The sequence below is a fragment of the Hyperolius riggenbachi genome, chromosome 8 (assembly GCF_040937935.1).
Source record: "Hyperolius riggenbachi isolate aHypRig1 chromosome 8, aHypRig1.pri, whole genome shotgun sequence".
In the NCBI taxonomy this organism is placed as follows: domain Eukaryota; kingdom Metazoa; phylum Chordata; class Amphibia; order Anura; family Hyperoliidae; genus Hyperolius; species Hyperolius riggenbachi.
Window position 1 is genome coordinate 130,469,374 of NC_090653.1, and position 22,029 is coordinate 130,491,402.

The following is a 22,029-nucleotide window of genomic DNA, read 5'->3' on the forward strand; positions in this document are numbered from 1 at the left end:
ATCACGCTGATTGGCTGGCGAGGGAGGGGTTTGTATAAAAAGAAAAAAAAAATAGCCATATTTATTTAAAAAATAATAATCAGATGAATCTTTATAAAAAAATAAAAACATCTGGGGGGGGGGGGGGGGGCGATCATACCCCACCAACAGAAAGCTCTGTTGGTGGGGAGAAAAAGGGGGCGGGGAATCACTTGTGTGCCGAGTTGGACAGCCTGCAGCGAGGCCTTAAAGCTGCAGTGGCGTTTTTCCTAGGTCCAAATAAAAAACAGACTTATTTTCCTGTGTGCTGGCTGCGGTCCTAGAACTCCCCCAACATTTCTTCATATAACAAAATACACAATCAAAAGACAGGAACAGAATTTTATTTATAAAAAGGAAAGTACATATTCTTTCACCTTGTCTCTGAATAAAATACAAAATGTGTATTTACAATTATACAAAGATGACTTAAATAATATCCATAGAGACATTACAGTACAGTTCCATGATACTGTATATTAGTTGTATAATATGAAAAAAAGGGGAACTGCACTCATCAGAAAGCCTAGAAGCAGCCACCCATGATTCAAATATACTGCATTTCTGACCTTCAAACTAGCAGACAGGAAATCCAGAGCACAACATCAGCCAGAGCACAAAGCACTATCCACATCAGATTGCTTGCAGTGCCTCAGCTTCAGTTCCAGTAGACCAGCTGTACCTCAACATTCATAGTACATCAGATTACTTATCACAGAGGCAGTCCCCAACACATCACCTGCTTCCACAGCCTAAGCACTGAGAATAAGTGTCTGTTGCTGAGTATGTAAATTCAGGGTAAAACCAAGACTTAGAAGCAGCAGGCATATCTTACACCTGGCTCTGATCAACATCTGATCTTGGGCTGTGTTCCCACTTGAGCTGAGAACACTTTTTTTTTCATCTATTCTCCGCTCATTGCAAAATCGACAAGGAACAGCTTCTGTTTTATATACAGGAGCTGTTTGCACTTGTCAGCCTGCAACAGATCCACTGGATCTGTTGTGGCAAGCAGACTGCATTTCTGTGCAGTCCATGATAATCCCAGAAGCGCACATGCGTTCCCCATATAGCCTATGGAGGTAACGCATCTGCCCCACGCTCCAGTCGGACCACCGGAGCAGACCCTATACTGTCTGCTCCTGCAGGCAGAATAGAATCCGGACACAAGTGGGATCCGAGCCTTAATGTACTGTTAGGCCATGTTTGTACTAATGATGGAAGAAACAATGCATTCACTGCCAGTGGTATTCTTCCTACAGCCTGGAAAGAGTCATCATGGGGAAGCCAATTCTAATCTGTTTAAGAAGTGGCCAATAGCTGATCAGAACTGCCAGAATCTCCCGACAAGTGCGCAGATCAATGATCTGTCTGTAAGATGCCTTACCATTAACTTCCCTACTGCTCCTCTACTACTTCCCTCTTCTGTTAATGACCCTCACCATGCCCTGATGTGTCACTTAATGTAGAAAATTGGAGGATGGTCCAGGTCTACCAGGATACGGGCACTTCCACACTGACCTTTGCACCAGTTCATCAGAACCATGGGGTGGGCAGTGGGTGGGCAAGGATCAAGTAATATGGGACAAAGCTTCAGTGCAGCAAAGAGGACCAGAAATTTCCACCGCAATGTAGAGTAAGAATAAAAGAAAGATCAGCAGACTTATAGCAAAGTATGCAATTTTCAACAAAACAGCTCAGTTATTCACTTGAACAAAATCCTTTCCTCAGCCTGAGGACTGAACAATTTAGATGAGCAGCTTGTGGATGAAGTCATCATCATGTTCTCCCCTTCTGTAATCTAGCTTAAATAAATTACAATGACAGCAATGAGGATCTCAGCAGAACCCCATTGGATCACAATGCATAATATACAGGAAGACTCCATCATAAAGTAAGTTGAATACTGCGCTGTGCCTGGACATGACCGGGGCTGGCTGGCACTGCTGAAACACCAGTACAGTGAGAGATCTCATTTGTCCTCTTTCCCTTTGGTTTTTCTGTAAACCATTTCCCTGAAGCTGGACAGGATTTTGTTCTCCCTCTTGCGCCTCTCCTCTTGGTTGAAGGAAGCCAGGGCTCTCTTCTCATCTGCACTGTAAATCTGGTTTTCCTTTCGCAGACGCACAGCCTCCATACGCCGATGCCTTAATAGAAACAATGTTAGAGTTAGATGCTGAAAGTTATTTTGCCTTTTAAGCTCAATTTTTCCAAAAAGTGGTCAAATAACATGGCAAATCAACACAGCAATGCAATTCCAAAGCTTGGTTTCAATGATGAAGATGGGTATGCCAGCTGATTGCACAAAGGGATTAGTAAAATTAAGTTAAAGAGAACCCGAGGTGGGGATCTTAGAAAGAAATCTATACACAGAGGCTGGGTCTGGCTATCGTGCCCAGCCTCTGTTGCTAGTTGAATCCCCGCTAAGTCCCCCTGTGCTCCGCTCTCCCCCATGCGTGTCGCAGCGGGCTGTATTTACCTCACTAGTGCCACTCACGCCGCTTCCTCGCCTCCTGCAGAGCGCCGGTCCCCGCCCGTGTCCCTTCCCTCGCCGCTGATTGGAGGGAAGGGATGCGGGCGGGGACCGGCGCTCTGCAGAAGGCGGGGGGGGAGCGGCGTGAGTGACATTAGTAAGGTAAACATTGCCCGAGAGCGCGGCCGTAATTTATGGGCTAGAGCAAAGCACATGGGGCACTTAGGGGGGATTCAACTAGCAACAGAGGCTGGGCACTATAACCAGACCCAGCCTCTGTGTATCGATTTCTTTCTAAGTTCCCCACCTCGGGTTCTCTTTAAAAACAAGTAAAAAAAAAAAAAAAAAAAAGGAGGAGGTGGCTTACCTCAAAGACAATCTTGTAAGACAGTAAATATTTATTAGCACAGGCGCTCATTACTTTGGTTGCTCAAATCCTTTGACACTTTATTTGGCCTGAGGAAGTGGGCTCAGACCACTAAAATGTGTTACCTGTACTAATAAATGTTTATTGTCTTATGAAGTAAGCCACCTCCTCTTTTTCTTTGATGTGTTTTTAACTTAGTTTTACTAATCCTTGGGTGCCTCTTCTTTCTTTGTACATATAATACACCCCCATGCGCCTAGTTGGAGGGGTACATGGTTTTTACTACAGTGAAGGCCATTGTCTTTTTGACCAAGAGTGCGACTACATCCTTTATAGGCTGGACACCCCAAGTAGAGAGTCAGGTTATACAACTACACCTGCTTCTAGTGGTTGGTTGCTCCCATGCAACGCACCTTTGTGAGTAACCTCATTTCATAACACACCATTTCATTTTTTATAACATATTACACTACTGCGCTCCCGGTGTGTCTGCTTTTTTTTTTTTTTTTTTTAAAGATGTCAAGGCTCCCAATATCTTTATATGGCAGCTGATTGCAACAAGCACCTCTATATGACAAGTACAAACACTGCTTTATGTACAGTAATGTGTTTAAAGGCTAACTGTACCTCATTTCTCATGTATAATTTGATCTAGTTGGTTGTAATGTTCTCGCCTGGGGCAGTTTGCTATAGTTACCCGCCCTTGTCATAGGCTTGGTTTGCAGCTTACCTACAATGCAAACCGCAGGGCCTTCACTGTTCTTACAATAAACCAGCACTGCCTCACACCTTTGGTAGCACTTCCAACTAATGATGATCACTGAGATGCCAATTTTCCAAGCTTGTAAGCAAATAGCTCAGAATAACTGGCTCAGTTACAAGTTGCATGCCATTTGCTTGCAAACGAGGAAACGTGTATAACAATATGAGAGCAATTCCTGCACAAATATAGCTTCCCAGCTCATGCCACATACCATGTGCTGTGCGTGCGTGCGTGTGTGTGGTAACGAAGACATCCAAGAGACCAATGCAATGCACTGTGGGGATATACAGTAGCATTTCCCTGAATTAATCCAACACAGCCTACTGATGCAGGGCCAGTGGCTAAGAACTTGGAATCCCTGGACAGACAAGTAGACAATCTAGTGTCTACATGTGGCTTGAAGGAATTGTAGCAATTATCATAGACTACATCTGCACTGCCCCAGAACTTGTAATCAATAAAGCTGCCTTTCATAACCAATTAGTTCAGAATAAATTACTCCTGAATAGAATACAATGGAGCTTAAATGAGCATTAAATTAAACTTCCTGGCGGTATGGTCAAGCATGACTTGTCCATGGAAAAATAGCTGAAAACGGTACGGACCATCCAGGCTCATCCAGCAGTTCTAATGTAGGGTTCAATTTTTTTCGCATTAAAATTCATGTTTGCATGATACTCTGGAAACCTGCATGCAAAAATTTGCACACAAAGATGAATCTTCACCTGTTAGCATCTCCAAACAATATATTTTATTTGAAGATGCTGCACTTATTTTAACCTCAGCAGCCATAACTCTGCCTACTGAGGTCCTGCAGAGTGGCGCAAGGAGAGGTTTCTTCCCCTCCTCTTCCTCCACCCATGGTTATACACTCCCGACATCAGATTGTGTCAGCGCTGCAGCGCCACCTGGCGGTTGAAGAGGGGTAATGGAAGAGTCTCTGCTATCATTCCTCTTCCACCAACATGTGGAGCTGCACCACTGACACTATCCTCTCAGCCTCAATTGTATGTAATAACAAGTAATCAGTATTCAGAAGAGGATTTTGGGAGTGTATCGTGTTAACTGCAAGAGAGATGGGAAGAAAGAGTTCCTTTACATTTGAACCCCCTCCCCCCAAAAAAATACTGAATAGAAAGCTGCGTAGTACATGGTCTAGATTAGAAATTCAGCAATCCCCATTGTGTTCTCCCTCTGTCAGCCAACTATTGACTGTTGCACTAATATATGGGGCCTCTATGAATCTCCTTTGAATATGTTCATGTGCCCACACCCTTTAGATTTTTTTTTTTGCCTTGTTTATTGCAGGGCAGTACTCATTCATGAACCCATTAACAGCAGTATACCGTAATGGATAAATAAGAATTGGTGGTCATTATGCTAGGATCCCAAGCAATCAACAATAAAATTCTACTATGTACTATACGCTTACTGTATCTATGTGGCTGCATTGTAAAGAGAAGGTGAACAGTATTTTTAGTGTCTATGAATTGCAAGTCCTACATACCAAAATCATTACCAAGTTTTATTGTAAGGTCCCCTTCACACCCAGTCAGCAACTTGGCCAAAAAGATGCACTGCGCGTTATCATTGAGGTGTGGTCATACAGTATAATAAAAGTATGACTCACTGCTACTGTAAGGCACAGCATGCTGTGCATTACTTCATTGGAGCCCTCCACATCACCATTTGATGTGGAATGCCCCATAGGAATAGCACTGCAATGCAGTGATACTGTCCACTGTGATGCAACACAACGGACTCAGTGAGGTAGGGCCATAAATCTTATGGACCTTAAAAATCTTTCACCTACCTGCTTCCACTCATTACATAGCCAGACTTCTCAAAGGAGGCAATTTCATCACTTGTCAAGCCAATTTCTCCTCTCCTCGGGATACGCTTTCCAGCTTTCACGTACTCTGCCATAGCAGCACCTTCACCGGGGAGCAGAGCGTGGCCATAGCTGTCAAAAGAAATCACATGAAATATAGCCAACGCTCCTTTCTGAGGCAAATAAAGCATACTAAACCTGAGCAGAATAAACCTGAACACCGTAAAGAATTCTATAAGTTTGAACAATTTTGTTGTAAGGTATAATGCATAGCTCTCACAGCCTGTTCCCTATACCATGTTGTATTGTCAACAATGCATTTACTGTATGTCTGCAATGTACCATCAACATAGGTGTGCACAATATGATGCCGCTCTACAGGATGATAATGAGCAAAATGATTTAAGCTTCCTTCACTTCAATTCAGCTGTCCATTACATCATCATGCATAGGAAAAATGCACCAAGTCTTTAATGTAAGAGGCCCAAGGCAATGCCTTTCACCTCATCCGCTGCATGTTAATAGTCATAGGTGTAGATACGAGTCACCTACAAACTACGGTGTTCCTGAGACGAGAGGGTCTTTACTTACCTGAAGCTTCTTCCACCCCCTGTAGTCTGTCAGCTCCCACATTGTCCTCCTGGTCCGCTGCTGTCACCCTGTTAGTCTCAGAATGACTACTGCGTATGTGTTGTAAGGCCATGTGCTTCTTCGATCACATTCGAGGCCAGGAACATTCTGCACATCTGCAGTTCAAGCAGGCTTGTAACTGCACATGCGCAGATCACTTCTGACCATGAGAGTGCAACAAAGGAGGTGCGTAGACCAGAACAGTGCATGCACAGTAGCCCCTGGGTCAGAGACTTTAATTTGGTGCAGCAGCACAATGCACGAGAAGTCTGCCTTCACTGTATTTGCTCTGAACTAATAAATGATGACATCTGATTGGTTTGCTATACATTACTAGTCGTGTGGTCCTTTATGAAAAAGTGCCCACATTTCAACGTACTTACCATTCGCTACATAGTTAAGAGCCTGCTAAAGGAAAAGATCGGATTAAACACATGACTTACTTCAGTGGTTTATCGTCTTGTGACAAATGTGTTATTGGAGCTTCAGGTCCCACAATTTCTGCATCATCCAAGTTGATTTCTGAACAAAAGTATGAAACACGAACAGTTTCAGTTATTGACCATGCATCACAGTGTACATTCAGTTCACATTGAATTGTCTTATCAGATGTTTAAAGGTGGCCACACACATAATAACATTTAATAAAAAAAAAAAATAAATAAAAAAAAAATGAATATATGGCAAGTTGATAAAAACGATCAGTTGTACAGAAAAATGTAAAGCTTTATTTTTATTCATTTGAAAAATGTGATCGAATTTCCCATTTTTAATTTGACAGAAGAAGATCAGGAGTGTTGGATTTTTCTGATTTACTGTAGATGAAAATTGAATGGTGTAGGGTAGATTGACAATTCCTTGATGTACAAACCAAAGCAATTTTTTCTGAGTTTTCAATGGTTTGAACTGAAAAGATATTTAAAAAATAAATAAATATAAAAATGGCCACCTTTAAAGGGATACTGCTCCGGCCCCGCCTCCGGTTCACTTCTGGAATTTGACTTTAAAGTCTGAAAACCACTGCGCCTGCGTTGCCGTGTCCTCGCTTCCCCTGATGTCACCAGGAGCGCAAGGAGCAGACCATACTGGACTTGTGCTATACACTCCTGGTGCCATCAGCGTGAGCGAGGACACGGCCACGCAGGCGCAGTGGTTTTCAGACTTTAAAGTCTGAAATTCCAGAAGTGAACTAGAGGCGGGGCCGGAGCGTTGGGGAATGGCTGCGCAGGTACAGGACGTCTGTCGGGGACCATTAGAAGCCTCGGGTAACTTCAACTCATTTTCCCCCGACCCCCCCCCCCTACAGTGTCCCTTTAAGGTGGAGCATGTTGAAAATGTTATCAAAGCAGTGTATTACACACTTGTAACTGACTCAGTTGAGTCAGTCGTGGTCTTCTGTGCATGCGCTGGAGGTCCCCGCATGCAAAGAAGACCCTGACTGACATGACGGAGCCAGTTACCGGTGCTGACTGCGGGAGGACGGCGAGGGACTCGCACCTGCTTATGGGGCTGGAGGAAGCCCCGGGTAAGTATCAAATCTTTAGTATAATACATTTCTGGTACACTTTAAAGGAAGCCTGAATTAAAAAAAATTGTATGTGTAGTACGGATAATGAATAGAACATTAGAAAAGAGTTTCATTTTTATTTTCAGTTATCTAGCTTTTTTTAAAAAATTATTATTATATATAGCATTGCATTATTCTGTCACAGTTGCAGTTCCTTTAGATTGTAAGCTCACAAGGGCAGAGCTCTCTCAACCTTTCGTGTCTTGGAATTTGTTACTGTAATTACCAATTCTGTATTTTATACAAACTCTGTATTTTGATTGTTGTAGTACATTATTGTCTGTATTGTTACATACACCATTTTTGTTTCTTATTTTGTACAGCACCACGAAATATGTTGACACTTTATAAATCATAATAATAATTACACAAACCTTTTTGCCAAAACAGGAGGAAATGAAGAATAATAACGGATTATGGCAAAAGAGCTTTGTGCAATTACTGGTATCAGTGCATCTTCTAAAATATCTGTACAAAAGTCTGTGGAGAATATAGCACATAAAAACACATGAATGTCACCACTGAGAAATGAAAAGCAGTAATAACAATAAAGAAGAAAATATTAATAATTGTAGAATACTGGAATGGCAGTTTGCCCTCAGAAGACACAAAGTCATTGGCAACGTTTACGCACGCTGCTTTGATAAAAATTTTCAACATGGTCCACCTTAAAGCAGACCTAAAGTCTGCACAGGTCTCTACCTCTTTAAAAACAAAATATGTCCCTTTTAACAAGTGTGAGTACTGAATGTACTCTGAAAGTCGCCCTGTCTATGCTTGTAACAACTTTTTTTTTTTTCATAACATTACTATTCCTCACGTTGTACCAGTTACTCGACTGGTTTTCCAAGTAAACACTAGTATAGGATATTGCAGAATATTTTCTAATAATTTTTTTTTTTGGGGGGGGGGGGGGGGAGGGGAATTATCATGCAATAATCACACAATTAATAGTGTGGGGAGAGATAAAGTAATATCTGTTGCTTGTAATTGCAATATTGTAGTTACACCTCTTTCTTCAATCATCTCGTGTGCCTATAAGAGCAGGTAATGAAGTCAACACAACTATTTTCACCTCTTTTGTAAAGCTTCAAAACATTAAATAACTTACTTGTCCGCTCTACCCAGCCATCCTCCTGCATCTCTTCATCATCATCCGAGTCTTCACTGCTTGACTCGCTGGATTCTTTCCTGGTTTTCTTACTTCTCTTCTTCTTTGATTTCTTTCTGTGGAAAAATTTGCAAAAACATACCGGTAAGTGATGGATGTAGGAATTGCGTATGGGAGTATTTTCTGAGTAACAACATTCTATTCACACAGCACCTTGCAATGACAGATGGACACAAAACCAACACATAATTATATTACTAGGAGATTCCAAACAAGCTATAAGGGCCCCCAACACCTTTATCACTAGCTGGCTTGCAGTCACTGCCATGTATCTCCTTTTCTTATCTCTCTCTGCTTCTAACACAACAGGGGAATGATAGCTGAGCGAGTTGTGCGCCCCCTCCTACACTGCGCCGAGGTTGGAGCCTCTCTCGCCTCTGCCTCGGCCCGGCCCTGATGCAACCCCAAGCACATGACATCATTGCAGTAACTTGAGAGATCTCATGAGTAAAAATGGGGAAAAGATCAATGTAGTTCTTAGTTACTTTTGCAGGGGAGAGAAGGAAAAAATCGGCACTAGATGCTGACTTGGCAGGTCAGGAGCTGCAGGTGCTATGTCCACTGTGCCTCCAGTAAGTATTATATCCAGGTAAAAGCAAGTAAGATTCTCTGGGCACCAGATGGATTTGCAAGTCACCTTTAATAAACTCCCAACACCTTCATAGATACATACAACAAATCTAAGCCTTACAGTTGTTTCACAAGATAAACCTGCTTCTTCAGAGGCAGAAGAAGCAGGTTTATCCTGTGAAACAGCTGTAAGGCTTAGATTTGTTGTATGTATCTATGAAGGTGTTGGGAGTTTATTAAAGGTGACTTGCAAATCCATCTGGTGCCCAGAGAATCTTACTTGCTTTTACCTAGTTCTTAGTTACACAGAGTGGGTTAGCCGGAGAGCAACCCCCCCCCCCAAAAAAAAAACCCACACAAAAAAAAAAAACTCAACTAGGTACACGTGTATGATCACAAATATAACCACTTCCTGCACAGTGGACGTTTATAAACGTCCTATTTCTGCGCTTTAATGCAAATAGGACACGCACATATTTGAACATTTCAGCCCATGACATGAAGTGGTTAAGAAACAATCCTCAGAGGCTTTTTTATTAAGCAAGTAAGCAGGGGATTTGTGGGGAAATCCCGACATTGCTCATCAAGCTCCTGGGGAACCAGAGCTCCTAGGAGTGTGTAAGGGGCTTAAAGGGACCAACAAGCCCTCTTGCTATAATGCTATGCAAAACAGAAATTTGCCTTCTTAAAACAGAAGATATTTGTGATTATTCAGGCTGGAGTGAGCATGTCTCCCACAATGCTTCACTGCTGTATATGCAGTTAACAAGCTGACACATCAATGCATTCCAGAAGTTCTGGAGGTGTGCTTAGCTTTCAGGGATATCAAAGGGATTACTTGCATATTCAGCAGTGATGCATGTGGGACACCTCAGAAGCTCACTCCAACCTGAATAATCGCAAATACCTTCTGTTTTAAAGAGACACTGAAGCAAGAATAAATCTCGCTTCTTGTCTCATAGTTGCCCCTGCTAAAACGCCGCTATCCCGCGGCTAAACGAGGGTCTCTGACCCCCCAACCCCCCCTGCAAAATCTACGACCAACTTGGTCGTAGATTTTGCTGTTCTTGATGCAGGGCTTACGGCTGCAGCCCTGCCTCTTAGCGCTGTCTATCAGCGGCGCATCGCCGCCTCTCCCCGCCCCTCTCAGCGAAGGAAGACTGAGAGGGGCGGGGGAGAGGCGGAGATACGCGCTGACAGACGCGCAAGAGGCAGGGCTGCGGCGGTTAGCCCTGCCTCAATACGGAAAAGGGGATGGGTTGCTCAGAGGGGATTTCGGGGGGTAAGGGACCCCCGTTTAGCCGCGGGATAGCGGCGTTTTAGCAGGGGCACACATGCCCCTGCTGACTATGAGGTCTGAAGCGAGATTTATTCTCGCTTCAGACTCTCTTTAAGGCAGCAAATTTCTGTTCAGGATAAATCACGAAAAGCAAAAGAGACAAAAATCTGATGGAATGCTGTTCTAGCTCGGCTCCCATCTGACCTGCCTCCTAAACCCACATGACACAGTGCTTGCATTCTCCATTGTTGCAGAAAACATGACATTGTTGCAGCCCCAGGGCATTCCCTTGTGCTCCAATCAGAGGCACACGTGAGCTCTGGGAGGGCTCTAAAAGATGGATGAGGAGTGAAAGCAGCAGAGGAGAGGAGAGGATAATAGGATCTGACTTCCCTCCTCACGTTAGACCTCCCTTTCCACATAAAAGGAACAGAAAACAAACTCTAGAAGAATGTGCTTTAGTCATAGAAATCTGGTATACATTTGTTTAAACTACTAACACTATTTGGTAATACTTATGTGCCATATTAGTTCATGTAAGTTGTAATTTTTGAAAAGAACACCTTTAACCACCTCCTAGAAAATGGAAGTATGTAAACATGTCCTATTCATGCACTAATTAGTGCAAATAGAATGTTTAATAAACGTCCATTCTCCTGAAACTCACATGCCTGTTCTAACCCCTTCAATGCATGGCATAAAGTGGTTAATTACCTCTTAAGTGGGAAAAAAAAAGGACGTACTTTTTGTGCTTTCTCTTCCTTTTCTTAGATTTCTTCTTTTCTTCTTCAACTATAAGAAAAAAAAAACACTTTTTTCAGATTATAGTTTTTTAATTTTAAGCAAGAGACTTTCTGCAACAAGTACCACTGTCACAAAAGAGGATGTAATATTGTTTCTAGATGTGTGTAAATCAGGGGTGCCCACACTTCTTCGGCATGCAAGCTACTTTGAAATTTGCTGAGACCAAGCGATCTACCAACATTTTGAATGCGAAGCATAACAAATAGCTGCAGAATCCTTCTTGTCCACACGTCATGAACAGTCCCCAGGTACAAGTGCCCCCAGTATAGGTAGCCAGGCATAGGTGCCCCCAGTATAGGTAGCCAGGCATAGGTGCCCCCAGTATAGGTAGCCACGCATAGGTAGCTAAGTATAGGTGCCTAGTACAGGTAGCTAACTCGTTCTGTGGTACTAATCAGCTGTGAAACAGATTTTAAAATGAGAAAGTGACAAAATTGTGTGTGTGTGATCATCTGTTACCTTGATATCTTTGCAAAATGTATGTTTCATAGTTTAAAGTGAGGGAAAAAACCCTAAATAAAACATTAAAAAATGCACTAGCTCTGGCAGCCCGTGTTAATAAACTGGTTCACATGTAATGCATTTTTTGCACGCAGGTATGGAGATATAACGGTCTCATTGTGATCTGCTGTCACCATAATTGGCTGCTCCTAAGATATGTACAGACGCAAATAAAACTCAGCCCATAACGACTGCCTGTGCTGAGAATCCAGTGTGTGTACTGCATCCTGATCCCCTTAACCAGTGATCTGCCTGGCGGATTACTCTGGCTGACCGCCCGCTAAAAGCATTGTTTTCCCCACTCCCCTTCTCTCACACCTGCAGCACTCTGTCAGCCCTCTGCATAGCTAGTGTATAAAGTGGATCAGCACCAATGGATAAATGACGTGCAGTGATCGCCCCTGGAGTGCACAGGGATATCCAAGCAAATAAGTTCTCAGGATCCGCACCGTCTAAAATCTTCTTTTATTTCAGCTTTTTAAAATTCCATAGCAGGCATAAATATGTGTATCACACAGCCATGACGCACAGCGTTTCAGAATAGCTCTTTCTTCAGATGGCGTCAGACACACACTCCTAGAGTGTGTGTCTGACGCCATCTGAAGAAAGAGCTATTCTGAAACGCTGTGCGTCATGGCTGTGTGATACACATATTTATGCCTGCTATGGAATTTTAAAAAGCTGAAATAAAAGAAGATTTTAGACGGTGCGGATCCTGAGAACTTATTAGCCCTCTGCATAGCAACAGAATGCACCGCTAGTCTGTAGGCTAGCGACATGACTGTACAGCCTCGTCCCTGCAATGTCGCCTGAAGGGTCGGGTTGAGTGCCGATCCCCGCAAGGCGGCATGCCTCGTACATATGTACAAGACCAGCCATCAAAAGTTGTAAACTTAACATGGTTCAAATCAACATATAGTGGAGGCTCCTGAAAGATAAGTTTATGCTGTGTGTGCATAATGTAATTGGAATAACACATACTCTAATTTCCTAGCCTTTCAGCGATCCTCACAATATTCATATATGACCCAGGCACATAGATTTGCCACATAGCTGCAATGCTTTTTAAAAAAAATAAATAAAATCCATGTTGCTTGTAGCTAGTGTGTCTCAGAAAAATACTGCAAATTAACCACCGTTAGAGTGAATGTGCAAATTATGTGTGAGGCTGGATGTACACAGCCTCAAAGGGTACTTGAGACGAACGATATGGGGCAACTTATACTTACCTGGGACTTCCTCCAGCCCCATGAGGACTGTGGGCTCGATCGTCGTCCTTCCTGGCCACTCTTAATCCAGGATCCCCTGCGGTATCTTTCAAAGTCGTGGTCAGTCACGGGCCGTGCGCCTGTTTCGCTCCCGCTGACTTGAACGTTCAGAATGATCCTAGCCGCGAGAGTGCGACAGGGGGTGTATGTGCAGAAAACCACCGCTGTTAAAAACACCAAAGGCCATCCTGGATTAACGGAGCGGCCGAGGAGGACGGGGAGGAAGCCCACGGTCCTCATAGGACAGGAGGAAGCCCCACGTAAGTATAAATTGCCCCATATCATTTCATCTCGGTTTCACTTTACTCTTTGTAGTGCTTAAAAAAAAAAAAAGATGAGTCTGTAGAGAGTTCCTGACAGGTCCTTCTGCCACTAGAACCATCACTGTCGTAACAGCACTTCAGATCCATAAGAAAATAAACAAGCCTCTATCTATTAATTCACAGACTGGCTTGTAGTCATGTAAACAAGCAATAACATGGCTACACCCATGTACCTATGCTGCTGCCTGTCTGCCCACCTGATTACAAGGTGGTCATTGCCTCAGTGCAGAGACTGAAGTATGGTCAGGTGGGCTAGAGTGGGCATGACCATGGCTTCTGTAGTTGCTGAGTTATCAGGAAAAAAAAAAAAAAAAAAAAAAAAAAGCTTACCTGGGGCTTCTACCAGCCCCATGCAGCCATCCTGCGCCCTCGTAGTCACTCACTCTGCTGCTCTGGTCCCCCTCCGTCAGCTCGTTTAGTTTTTGCCGACCTTGGGGTCAGCGGGCCGCATTGCGTACATTATTACGCATTTCCGCTGGTGCAGGAACATTCACACATACATTTTTATGCGTTAGTGGTTCAACACGTAAAATGTTACGCGTTGAACCAGTAACGCGTAAAAATGTATGTGTTAATGTTCCTGCACCAGCAGGAATGCGTAAAAATGTACGCAATGCGGCCTGCCGACCCTGAGGTCTGCAAAAACTAAAGGGAGCTGAGGGAGGGGGACCAGAGCAGCAGTGAGTGACTACGAGGGTGCAGGATGGCTGCATGGGGCTGGTAGAAGCCCCAGGTAAGTGAAACATTTATTTTTTTGCCTGATAACTCCTTTAAGGTAGAATCTTAGAAACAGAGGAGAACTGTCTATAATCTCTGCACGCTACAGCACAGGGAGGTAAGGCTGCATAGGATAGAGCCTAAAGGCTCATACACACATCAGACCATAGTCTTTGGAAAATGAAAGATCACAGACCAATTTTACCCCCTTCCATGTAGTATGGGAGCCATACCTACACAGTCTATTCTATGGAGCTGAACTCCCCATCAGACAGAAATCTTTGCAAGATGCTGCACACAAAGATGCTGTAGACATTCAAAAGATCAGTATCTGCAAAAGATCTGTCCCTGCCAAAGATCCGTTCCTGCAAAATGCATTCATAGTCTATGATATCTGCAGATCATCATACACACCTTGTTTAACAGACATTCATCTGCAGATCAGATCCACCAGGATGGATTTTCAGATCTGCAGATGATTGTCTGATCTGCAGATGAATGTCAGTTAAACAAGGATGTATGATGATCTGCAGATCTCATAGACTATGAATGCAATTTGCAGGAACGGATCTTTGGCAGGAACAGATCTTTTGCAGATTCTGATCTTTTGTGTCTGTACAGCATCTGTGTGTGCAGCATCTAGCAAAGATTTTTTTCTGATGGGGAGTTGAACTCCATAGAAAAGACACTGAAGGTATGGCTCTCATACTACATGGAAGGGGGTAAAATTGGTCTGTGATCTTTCATTTTCAAAAGACTATGGTCTGATGTGTGTATGTGGCCTCAGAAGGTGTTCACACTTTGCGCATTGTGTCACCCTGTGTTGTTGCATATGTTGCCTTCACAATTGTATGATCATGTTCACATCTCTGTGTTGTAATGGATCACTTTATCCTACCGAACTTTATACAGGGAAATTCTGGATAACAAGTGTGAAAAAGTGTATGTTACATAGCTAGCACTCCGGGTAGCAAAAAAATGTGCCCATTATATTATGGAGAGTGTGTGTTGATTTATCAATTTTATGTGCTCAAATAGACATTTTTTCAATAGACTGGTCTAATTTCTTCAAGAGAGTCAAGATTCCCTTTCAGTTTATAAGTTCAACAGCTTTATTAGCCTATTTTGTATGCATTGGGCGCCTCCGCGTACGAGAGGAATCGGTGCAGGAGACTTGGGCGCAGGATACAGCCTGTATGGCTTATCCTGCTCCTGCACAAATTCCCATCGATGTTAATTACTATTCCCCCTCCAGGCCGCCATGGATGGTGGGGAATGAAATAATTCGGCTTCCAGCAATTGCTGAAGGCCGAATTAGTGTTTTATAAGTAACTTCAGCTCTGTCTTCTGACAGCGCTGAAGTTACTGCTGCGCCCAAGTCTCCTGCGCTGGAATGAAAGTGTTCGGGCGCCTCCACCCGTTTTAGCTTCTTGACATACCTCTTTAGAGGTGATAGATTTTTTTAGTTTGTCCTAAAGAACATTTGGGAGTGCAACCGACCAGCTCCTGTCACAGACCTGGAAAACCGAGTGGGGACTGTTAATTTATTGCCTTTTGTCTTTTAGAGGAGCCTGGGTTGTTACAAACACAGGAACTATCAACATAAACTGTGTTGCGTTATGCCCTCATTGTAGCACAAGTTATGCAGTGCACATAGTGTGAACTTAGCCTTATCTTAACCAATTAGTATTTTTTAAAGAGAGAAAAACAAAACAAAAACACCCCCTGGGGGATACTTACCTCGAGAGGGGGAATCCTCTGGATCATAATGAGGCTTCCCCCGTCCTCTACACCCTCCAGAATCCAACACGGTCAGCCCTTGAACATGGGCAAGTTAAATATTTACCTACCGTGATCCTGCGCAGGCAGAGTAGCGGCTTTCCAATCAGATTCAGATGGAAATAGCCTGAGCCCGAAAAAAGCCGCTAATGCGCCAGGTCCTTGACTGTTGTATTTTCAGAGGAGACCATACTGGATCCCTGTGGTGTAGGAGGATGGGGAAGTCTCATTAGGATCCAGAGGCTTCCCCCTCCCAAGCTAAGTACCACCTCTACCCCCCCCCCCCCCCAGGGGGGCTGTTTTTTTTTGGTTACAGATTCTCTTTAAGAACAACTCCCATAATCTGTCAAGGTTGGCTTTAACAGTAATATGTACCACTGCTTTCACTTTCTGAATCACTCTCGCTCTCCTCTGAGTGCTTTTTGTGCTTCTTTTTTGCAGTCTTTTTCTTTTTTTTCTTCTTCTTCCTCGTTTTCTTCTTTTCTTCTGCAAGTATAACAATAAATAAACTTCTTAATTAAAAAAAATAGAAAAGCTACTAAAGTCTAGTTCATTTTCACATACAAGGTTAATAAAGCACACAAAACAAACACTTGATGGAGGACATTTACACACAGTAGTGGTGGAATGACAGTCTGTTAACTTGAAGTATCCAATCAGGGCAGGGACGTAGCTAGAGATCATGGAGGCCCATAGCAATGTTTTGGTTGGGCCCCACCCCCAAAGTTACAACACACCTTTGTGTAGCCAGGGGACCCCAGGGTAGGTAGGCAGAGAGTCCCCTGTATAGGTACCCCTCCCCCCTTAGAATAGGGAGCCAGGGGTGCTCCTGTGTAAGTAGCCATATGTAATTACAGAGAAATTACTCACCCCTCGTCTCCACCGACAAACTATGTTTTCCAGGCAACCCCACTTCTATGATTACAGCGCCCTCTACAGCCTGGCGCAGGTCTCCATGAGGCAAGACACGGACCCCAATATCACCCCGCACACCGGAACCCCCGTGGCTACGGGAATCACCATAGCAGCCACTTTGATGATCCCTATGCCAGGCCTATAAGAACTTAAAAACTTTGGACATTTCTGTACATGATGGCATGCTTTCAGGGAATAGAAATGCTTCATTGCTAAACTCTTTTAGTGACTGTCCCCTTCGATTTGGGCTCACCTTCAGAAGAGGAATCGGAGCTGCTGGACTTCTTACATTTTTCTTCGTCTTCTACAGGGGTGTGTTCATCAGAGCTTAAACACAGAAATACATACAGATGAGAACAACCAAGCTCACAATCATTGCTAGAAACTAAACAAAAAGCTGACATGGACTTACTCAGGTTCTATAACTTTGGGCGAAAGACCCCAGACTTCTGGAGCTCCCAATTCCCCAATCCTCTCCCTCTCACTTAAACGTCTATGAGAAATAAAGGGAAAAAACATTAATTAAAGTAATAAACATCACTGTAGATCAGCAACTGACATAAGAGGCACTGAGATACTTGTTGCAAAGCACTGACATCATACTAACAGCAGATACAAATCCTGCAATAAATCTGCAGTGTGTCTACTTCCTGCTTTCATGGAAGCAGACATAGGGTTTAACATCATGTGTTTACAAATTAGCTGCTCTGCGGAGGCAGCCAGCTGACACAGCTGAGAGATCAAATCACAGTTGTGATTAGTCACAGATGAGGAGAAATTAATTACACAGGCTAAACTGTCTAAATACATACAGGATGCATAGCTCTACGTTTTTCTTCTGTCCTGTGGAAGAGTTCAGGTCCACTTTAAAACAAAAGGTAAAAAAAAAAAAAGTGAACCTCCTGCCTCCTAACTGATGTAAACGTCAGGTGTATTATTATAAATAAGACCTCTATTGGCACTGTGGGGATAGAAACAACACATCTATCACTGGCTTCACACATCCGTCATTTGTTGCCTTCTAACTGTTTTAGGGCTGGTTCAGACGGACGCTTGTGGAGCATTTACCGCAAGTGTTCGGAACGTCGCGTTAAACGCTCCCATTCAAGTGGATGGGAGCGTTTGCACCGAGCTTTTACACGCGTTTACACAAACGCAGCGTTTGGGTCCCGATTTTTACTTGGGTTCGTGGCCGCCCTGGAAGCTACATGTAGCTTCCAGGGGCGGCCAACCACGACGGGTAATGTCCCCCTAGGGGAATAAAAGCGCCGACCGCATCCGGACGCGATGTGAAGGCTGCTGAAAGCCTGACCGTGCAGCTGCCGCCGCACGTCATCAAACGCGGCGCCGCGCAGACGTCCGTGTGAACCAGCCCTTATACCCTTGGAGCACTTCCATAGCAATTATATAGTATCTTTAGTACATAGCTCAGTAGTTGTTTCTCATGAGTACATCTTAAAAGGCAGAGCTTGATGTGGCAGCGGCGACGACACTACACGGGAGCACACGTACCGACTGAGCCCGCCGCAGAGGTGGCGTGATTGAGCCCGAATACGGAAACCTGCAGCGGCCAACATACGAGGGAGAGCCTGTTCTGTAAAACTGTACGCCTTATATATGATTTGGGACATGTGAGTGCAAAACGATTTTATTGTAATAAAACATTTTAGCAGTATCACGCTATGTGCACAATTTTTATGGAAGCTGATCATCATAAGTGGACCAGTGACAAGTATTAGAATAAGAAGAGGGACCTAAAGACTGCCTGAGTGGTGAGGGACGACCCGGGAACGGTCCCAAGGTGCTTCAGAACCCTAGGTTGGGTCAGAAATTGTGGTGAGTGAACCACAAAAGGGTGTGGTGGTGGCCTGTTCATATAGGAGGGAAGGGACCATTGAACTACCTAAGGAAAAGGAAGGATTGCTGTTTGTTGAAATAGTGGTGCAAGTGGAACTGAGAGGACTGGTTCACACTGGCTGTTGCTGAACTGTATATGCGGAGAGTGCAATTGGCATTTTTTACGATAGAATATACTAAATGTGGTTTTATGGATTGGATTTACGTGGATAGTATATGCAAACTGTGAGCGCTACCTCTTGAGAGTTGAATTTAAAGGGAACCTAAACTGAGAGGGATATGGATGTTTCCTTTTAAACAATACCAGTTGCTTGGCTGTCCTGCTGATCTCTTTGGCTGCAAGTAGTGGCTGAATCACAGACCTGAAACAAGCATGCAGCTAATCCAGTCTGACTTCAGTCAGAGCACCTGATCTGTATGCTTGTTGAGGGGCTGTGACTAAAAGTATTAGAGACACAGGATCAGCAGGAGAGTAAGGCAACTGGTATTATTTTAAAAGGAAAAATCCATATCCATCTCAGTTTAGGTTCCCTTTAATTGTATATGAGAGGAGGCGAATCAGTCTATGCTGATATTATTATGTCTCTGAGCGCTCTTTTATAGAACATCTAAAAAGGACGCCATGGTAATTTGGGTGGCGGGTAAAGCTGCTGAAAGAATATTGGTAAAATTTCCAATGTTCTACTATTAGGCAATGAGTAATACAATTGAAAAATATCAGTCATTTTCAAATTCACCATCACCAATATCTGCGCTGCCTAATTCCTATAGTTATTGGGTGCTGGCAGTTTTCAAATTACCAATTGCCCAAATTACCCATTGGGCACCACTATAGCCACATTTAACATTGCAGTTTTTGCAGAGCCCATTTTGCCAAATTGCCGCCTGCGCCTAAATTACCTGCTCAGGTCTCCACCCTCCCCCTACCCTGCCCTTCGATGCATGTCCAGCCACTGAACTGAAGAATAGACCCCCAGGTGGGCAGCAGGTTTTCCTTCAAAGATTATTCCAAAGTTGCATATAAACAACCACCTAACATGAGTAACATTCTCTGTGTTGCAATGATCTCTCTGCTACACTAAAAGTGGCATACATCAGGCGCCTTGGCAGGCCGATAGACCATCCTATTTGACTATTATAATCGAAATCTGATGAGAATTTTGGTGCCGGTGTAGTGAAAAATTTTGCTACCCATAATATTTTGCAACTTGCCATAGAGGACAGTGTTGACTGTGTAGGCGTGGCTCCTCTCTTTTAACACGCCTGTAATTTTTTGCAACCACAGATCCCATTGAGCTAGAAGGGGGATTGTTCCCTCCAGGGGGGGTTATTAGTTGAGCAAGAGGGGGGATTGTTCCCTCGGGGGGGGTTATTAGTTGAGGAAGAGGGGGGATTGTTCCCTCCAGGGGGGGTTATTAGTTGAGCAAGAGGGGGGATTGTTCCCTCCAGGGGGGGGGTTATTAGTTGAGCAAGAGGGGGGGGGATTGTTCCCTCCAGGGGGGGTTATTAGTTGAGCAAGAGGGGGGATTGTTCCCTCCAGGGGGGGTTATTAGTTGAGCAAGAGGGGGGATTGTTCCCTCGGGGGGGGGGGGGGGGGTTATTAGTTGAGAAGGAGGGGGGATTGTTCCCTCCAGGGGGGGTTATTAGTTGAGCAAGAGGGGGGATTGTTCCCTCCAGGGGGGGGGGTTATTAGTTGAGCAAGAGGGGGGGGGGATTGTTCCCTCCAGGGGGGGTTATTAGTTGAGCAAGAGGGGGGATTGTTCCCTCCAGGGGGGGGGGTTATTAGTTGAGCAAGAGGGGAGATTGTTCCTTCCAGGGGGGGGGTTATTAGCTGAGCAAGAGGGGAGGGTTCTGTGTGAGAATAGGGTTTGGTTGGGTTGCATTTTCTGATACAGATAGGTTAAAGTCAATGGTTAGGTTGCACTTTCTGATAGCTATACCTATAAATAAATGCAACCGGTTGCAAAATCTGATAAAGTTGCAAAAAATTTCACCACACCGGCAAGTGCATGCCCATCCAACAATGTGACCAATTTTGGGCCAAAATTGGTCGCATTAGTCGATCAGACATGCTGCAAGATGTAGGGCCGGCTAGCTCAATTGGGTGCACTGCGGTAATGGCGAGCGGTATTGGGTCGAATGCAATGAAACCCCTGGCGTTGTTCCCACAATGTGTACGAGTGTGTGTAATGTGTAAATGTACATTGATGCATTACCTGTCCTGTGTCGCGGTTGCCGCCCATTTTCTGCCTCTCTTTAATCAGCCGCATACACGCTGACGGCGCGTAAAGTCACACAAGTACTACGCTGGCAATGTGTATGCAGATAATTAAAGAGAGGCGGAAGACGGACAGCCCCCGGGACACAGGACAGGTAATATATTAATGCAAATTACAGCACATTTATACATTCCACACATACAGACACACACAGCGGCTGTGTGTGTGCGTCTGTTCTGTTTCCCCCGCTCTGAGGTACTCCATAATAAGTCCAAAATATTAATCATTTTCTAAAAGGTACAGAAAACCAGTGGTGTAGCAATAGAGAATGCAGACGTTGTATAGGTATAAGCTTTTAGTTGATGCTATGCTGGTGATGATGGGTGAAGGATACCTGGCTATAAAGGCCTCTTGTCTCTGTCTCAGGATCTCCTCCTTGCCCTTGTCGTAGTATTCAGCCCACTGCTTTCCGTGATGCGGCCGGCTGGACTGGGCTCTATCTCTGGAGCGGCTGCGCCGGTGTCCATTACTGTCTCTCTCCCTGGACTTCCGAACCTTCCTCTCCGGGGACCGGTCACTGCTGTCATGACGCCTCCTGCGGGGTGAGCCGGGGCTTCGGCTCCGAGAACGGTAACCCGGCGGCATACCAGATGGATGAACACTTGATCCTACTCCCAGTAGACTACGTCCCTACGATCTGTTTACACGGAACCGGAAATCCGATCACAGCTCCGTCACTCCAGTGGGCGGGTTTACTCGGGGCTCTGCAAGTGCACTGCGGACTGACTGGCGAAACTTTGTGCTGCACATGCACAATCATTTTTAATTGTAACTGCCATTAAAGGGAGTGGGAATAAAAAAAAATCAGCCATTAAGAAACTAATGTATTTAGGTTACCTATCCTGTTAGTGTTCACTCAGCAAGTGACATTGCACTCCTAGCAAAAATTCTGCCACAGCTACTGTGCAGAGGATAGG

General features: G+C 44.2%; 1 protein-coding gene across 1 annotated transcript; it reads right to left on the reverse strand.

Moving 5' to 3' along the window:
* Positions 1-346: 346 nt before the first annotated feature.
* On the reverse strand, positions 347-21,766 carry NKAP (NFKB activating protein). Its single transcript, XM_068251105.1, has 9 exons — positions 21,447-21,766; positions 17,389-17,469; positions 17,230-17,303; positions 16,437-16,547; positions 11,413-11,461; positions 8,761-8,876; positions 6,526-6,604; positions 5,435-5,584; positions 347-2,165 (listed from the first exon to the last, which is right to left on the reverse strand). The coding sequence occupies exons 1-9, from the start codon at positions 21,695-21,697 to the stop codon at positions 1,991-1,993; spliced, it is 1,086 nt and encodes a 361-aa protein (XP_068107206.1). The 5' UTR covers positions 21,698-21,766; the 3' UTR covers positions 347-1,990.
* Positions 21,767-22,029: the final 263 nt, after the last annotated feature.

Coding starts and splice junctions, on each gene's coding strand:
- NKAP (XM_068251105.1), bottom strand. CDS start 21,697: ATGCCGCCGGGTTACCGTTCTCGGAGCCGAAGCCCCGGCTCACCCCGC. Junction 17,470..21,446: donor CAAGAGGCCTTTATAGCCAG/GTATCCTTCACC, acceptor TATTTCTCATAG/ACGTTTAAGTGAGAGGGAGA. Junction 6,605..8,760: donor TGGCTGGGTAGAGCGGACAA/GTAAGTTATTTA, acceptor ACTTTTGTTCAG/AAATCAACTTGGATGATGCA.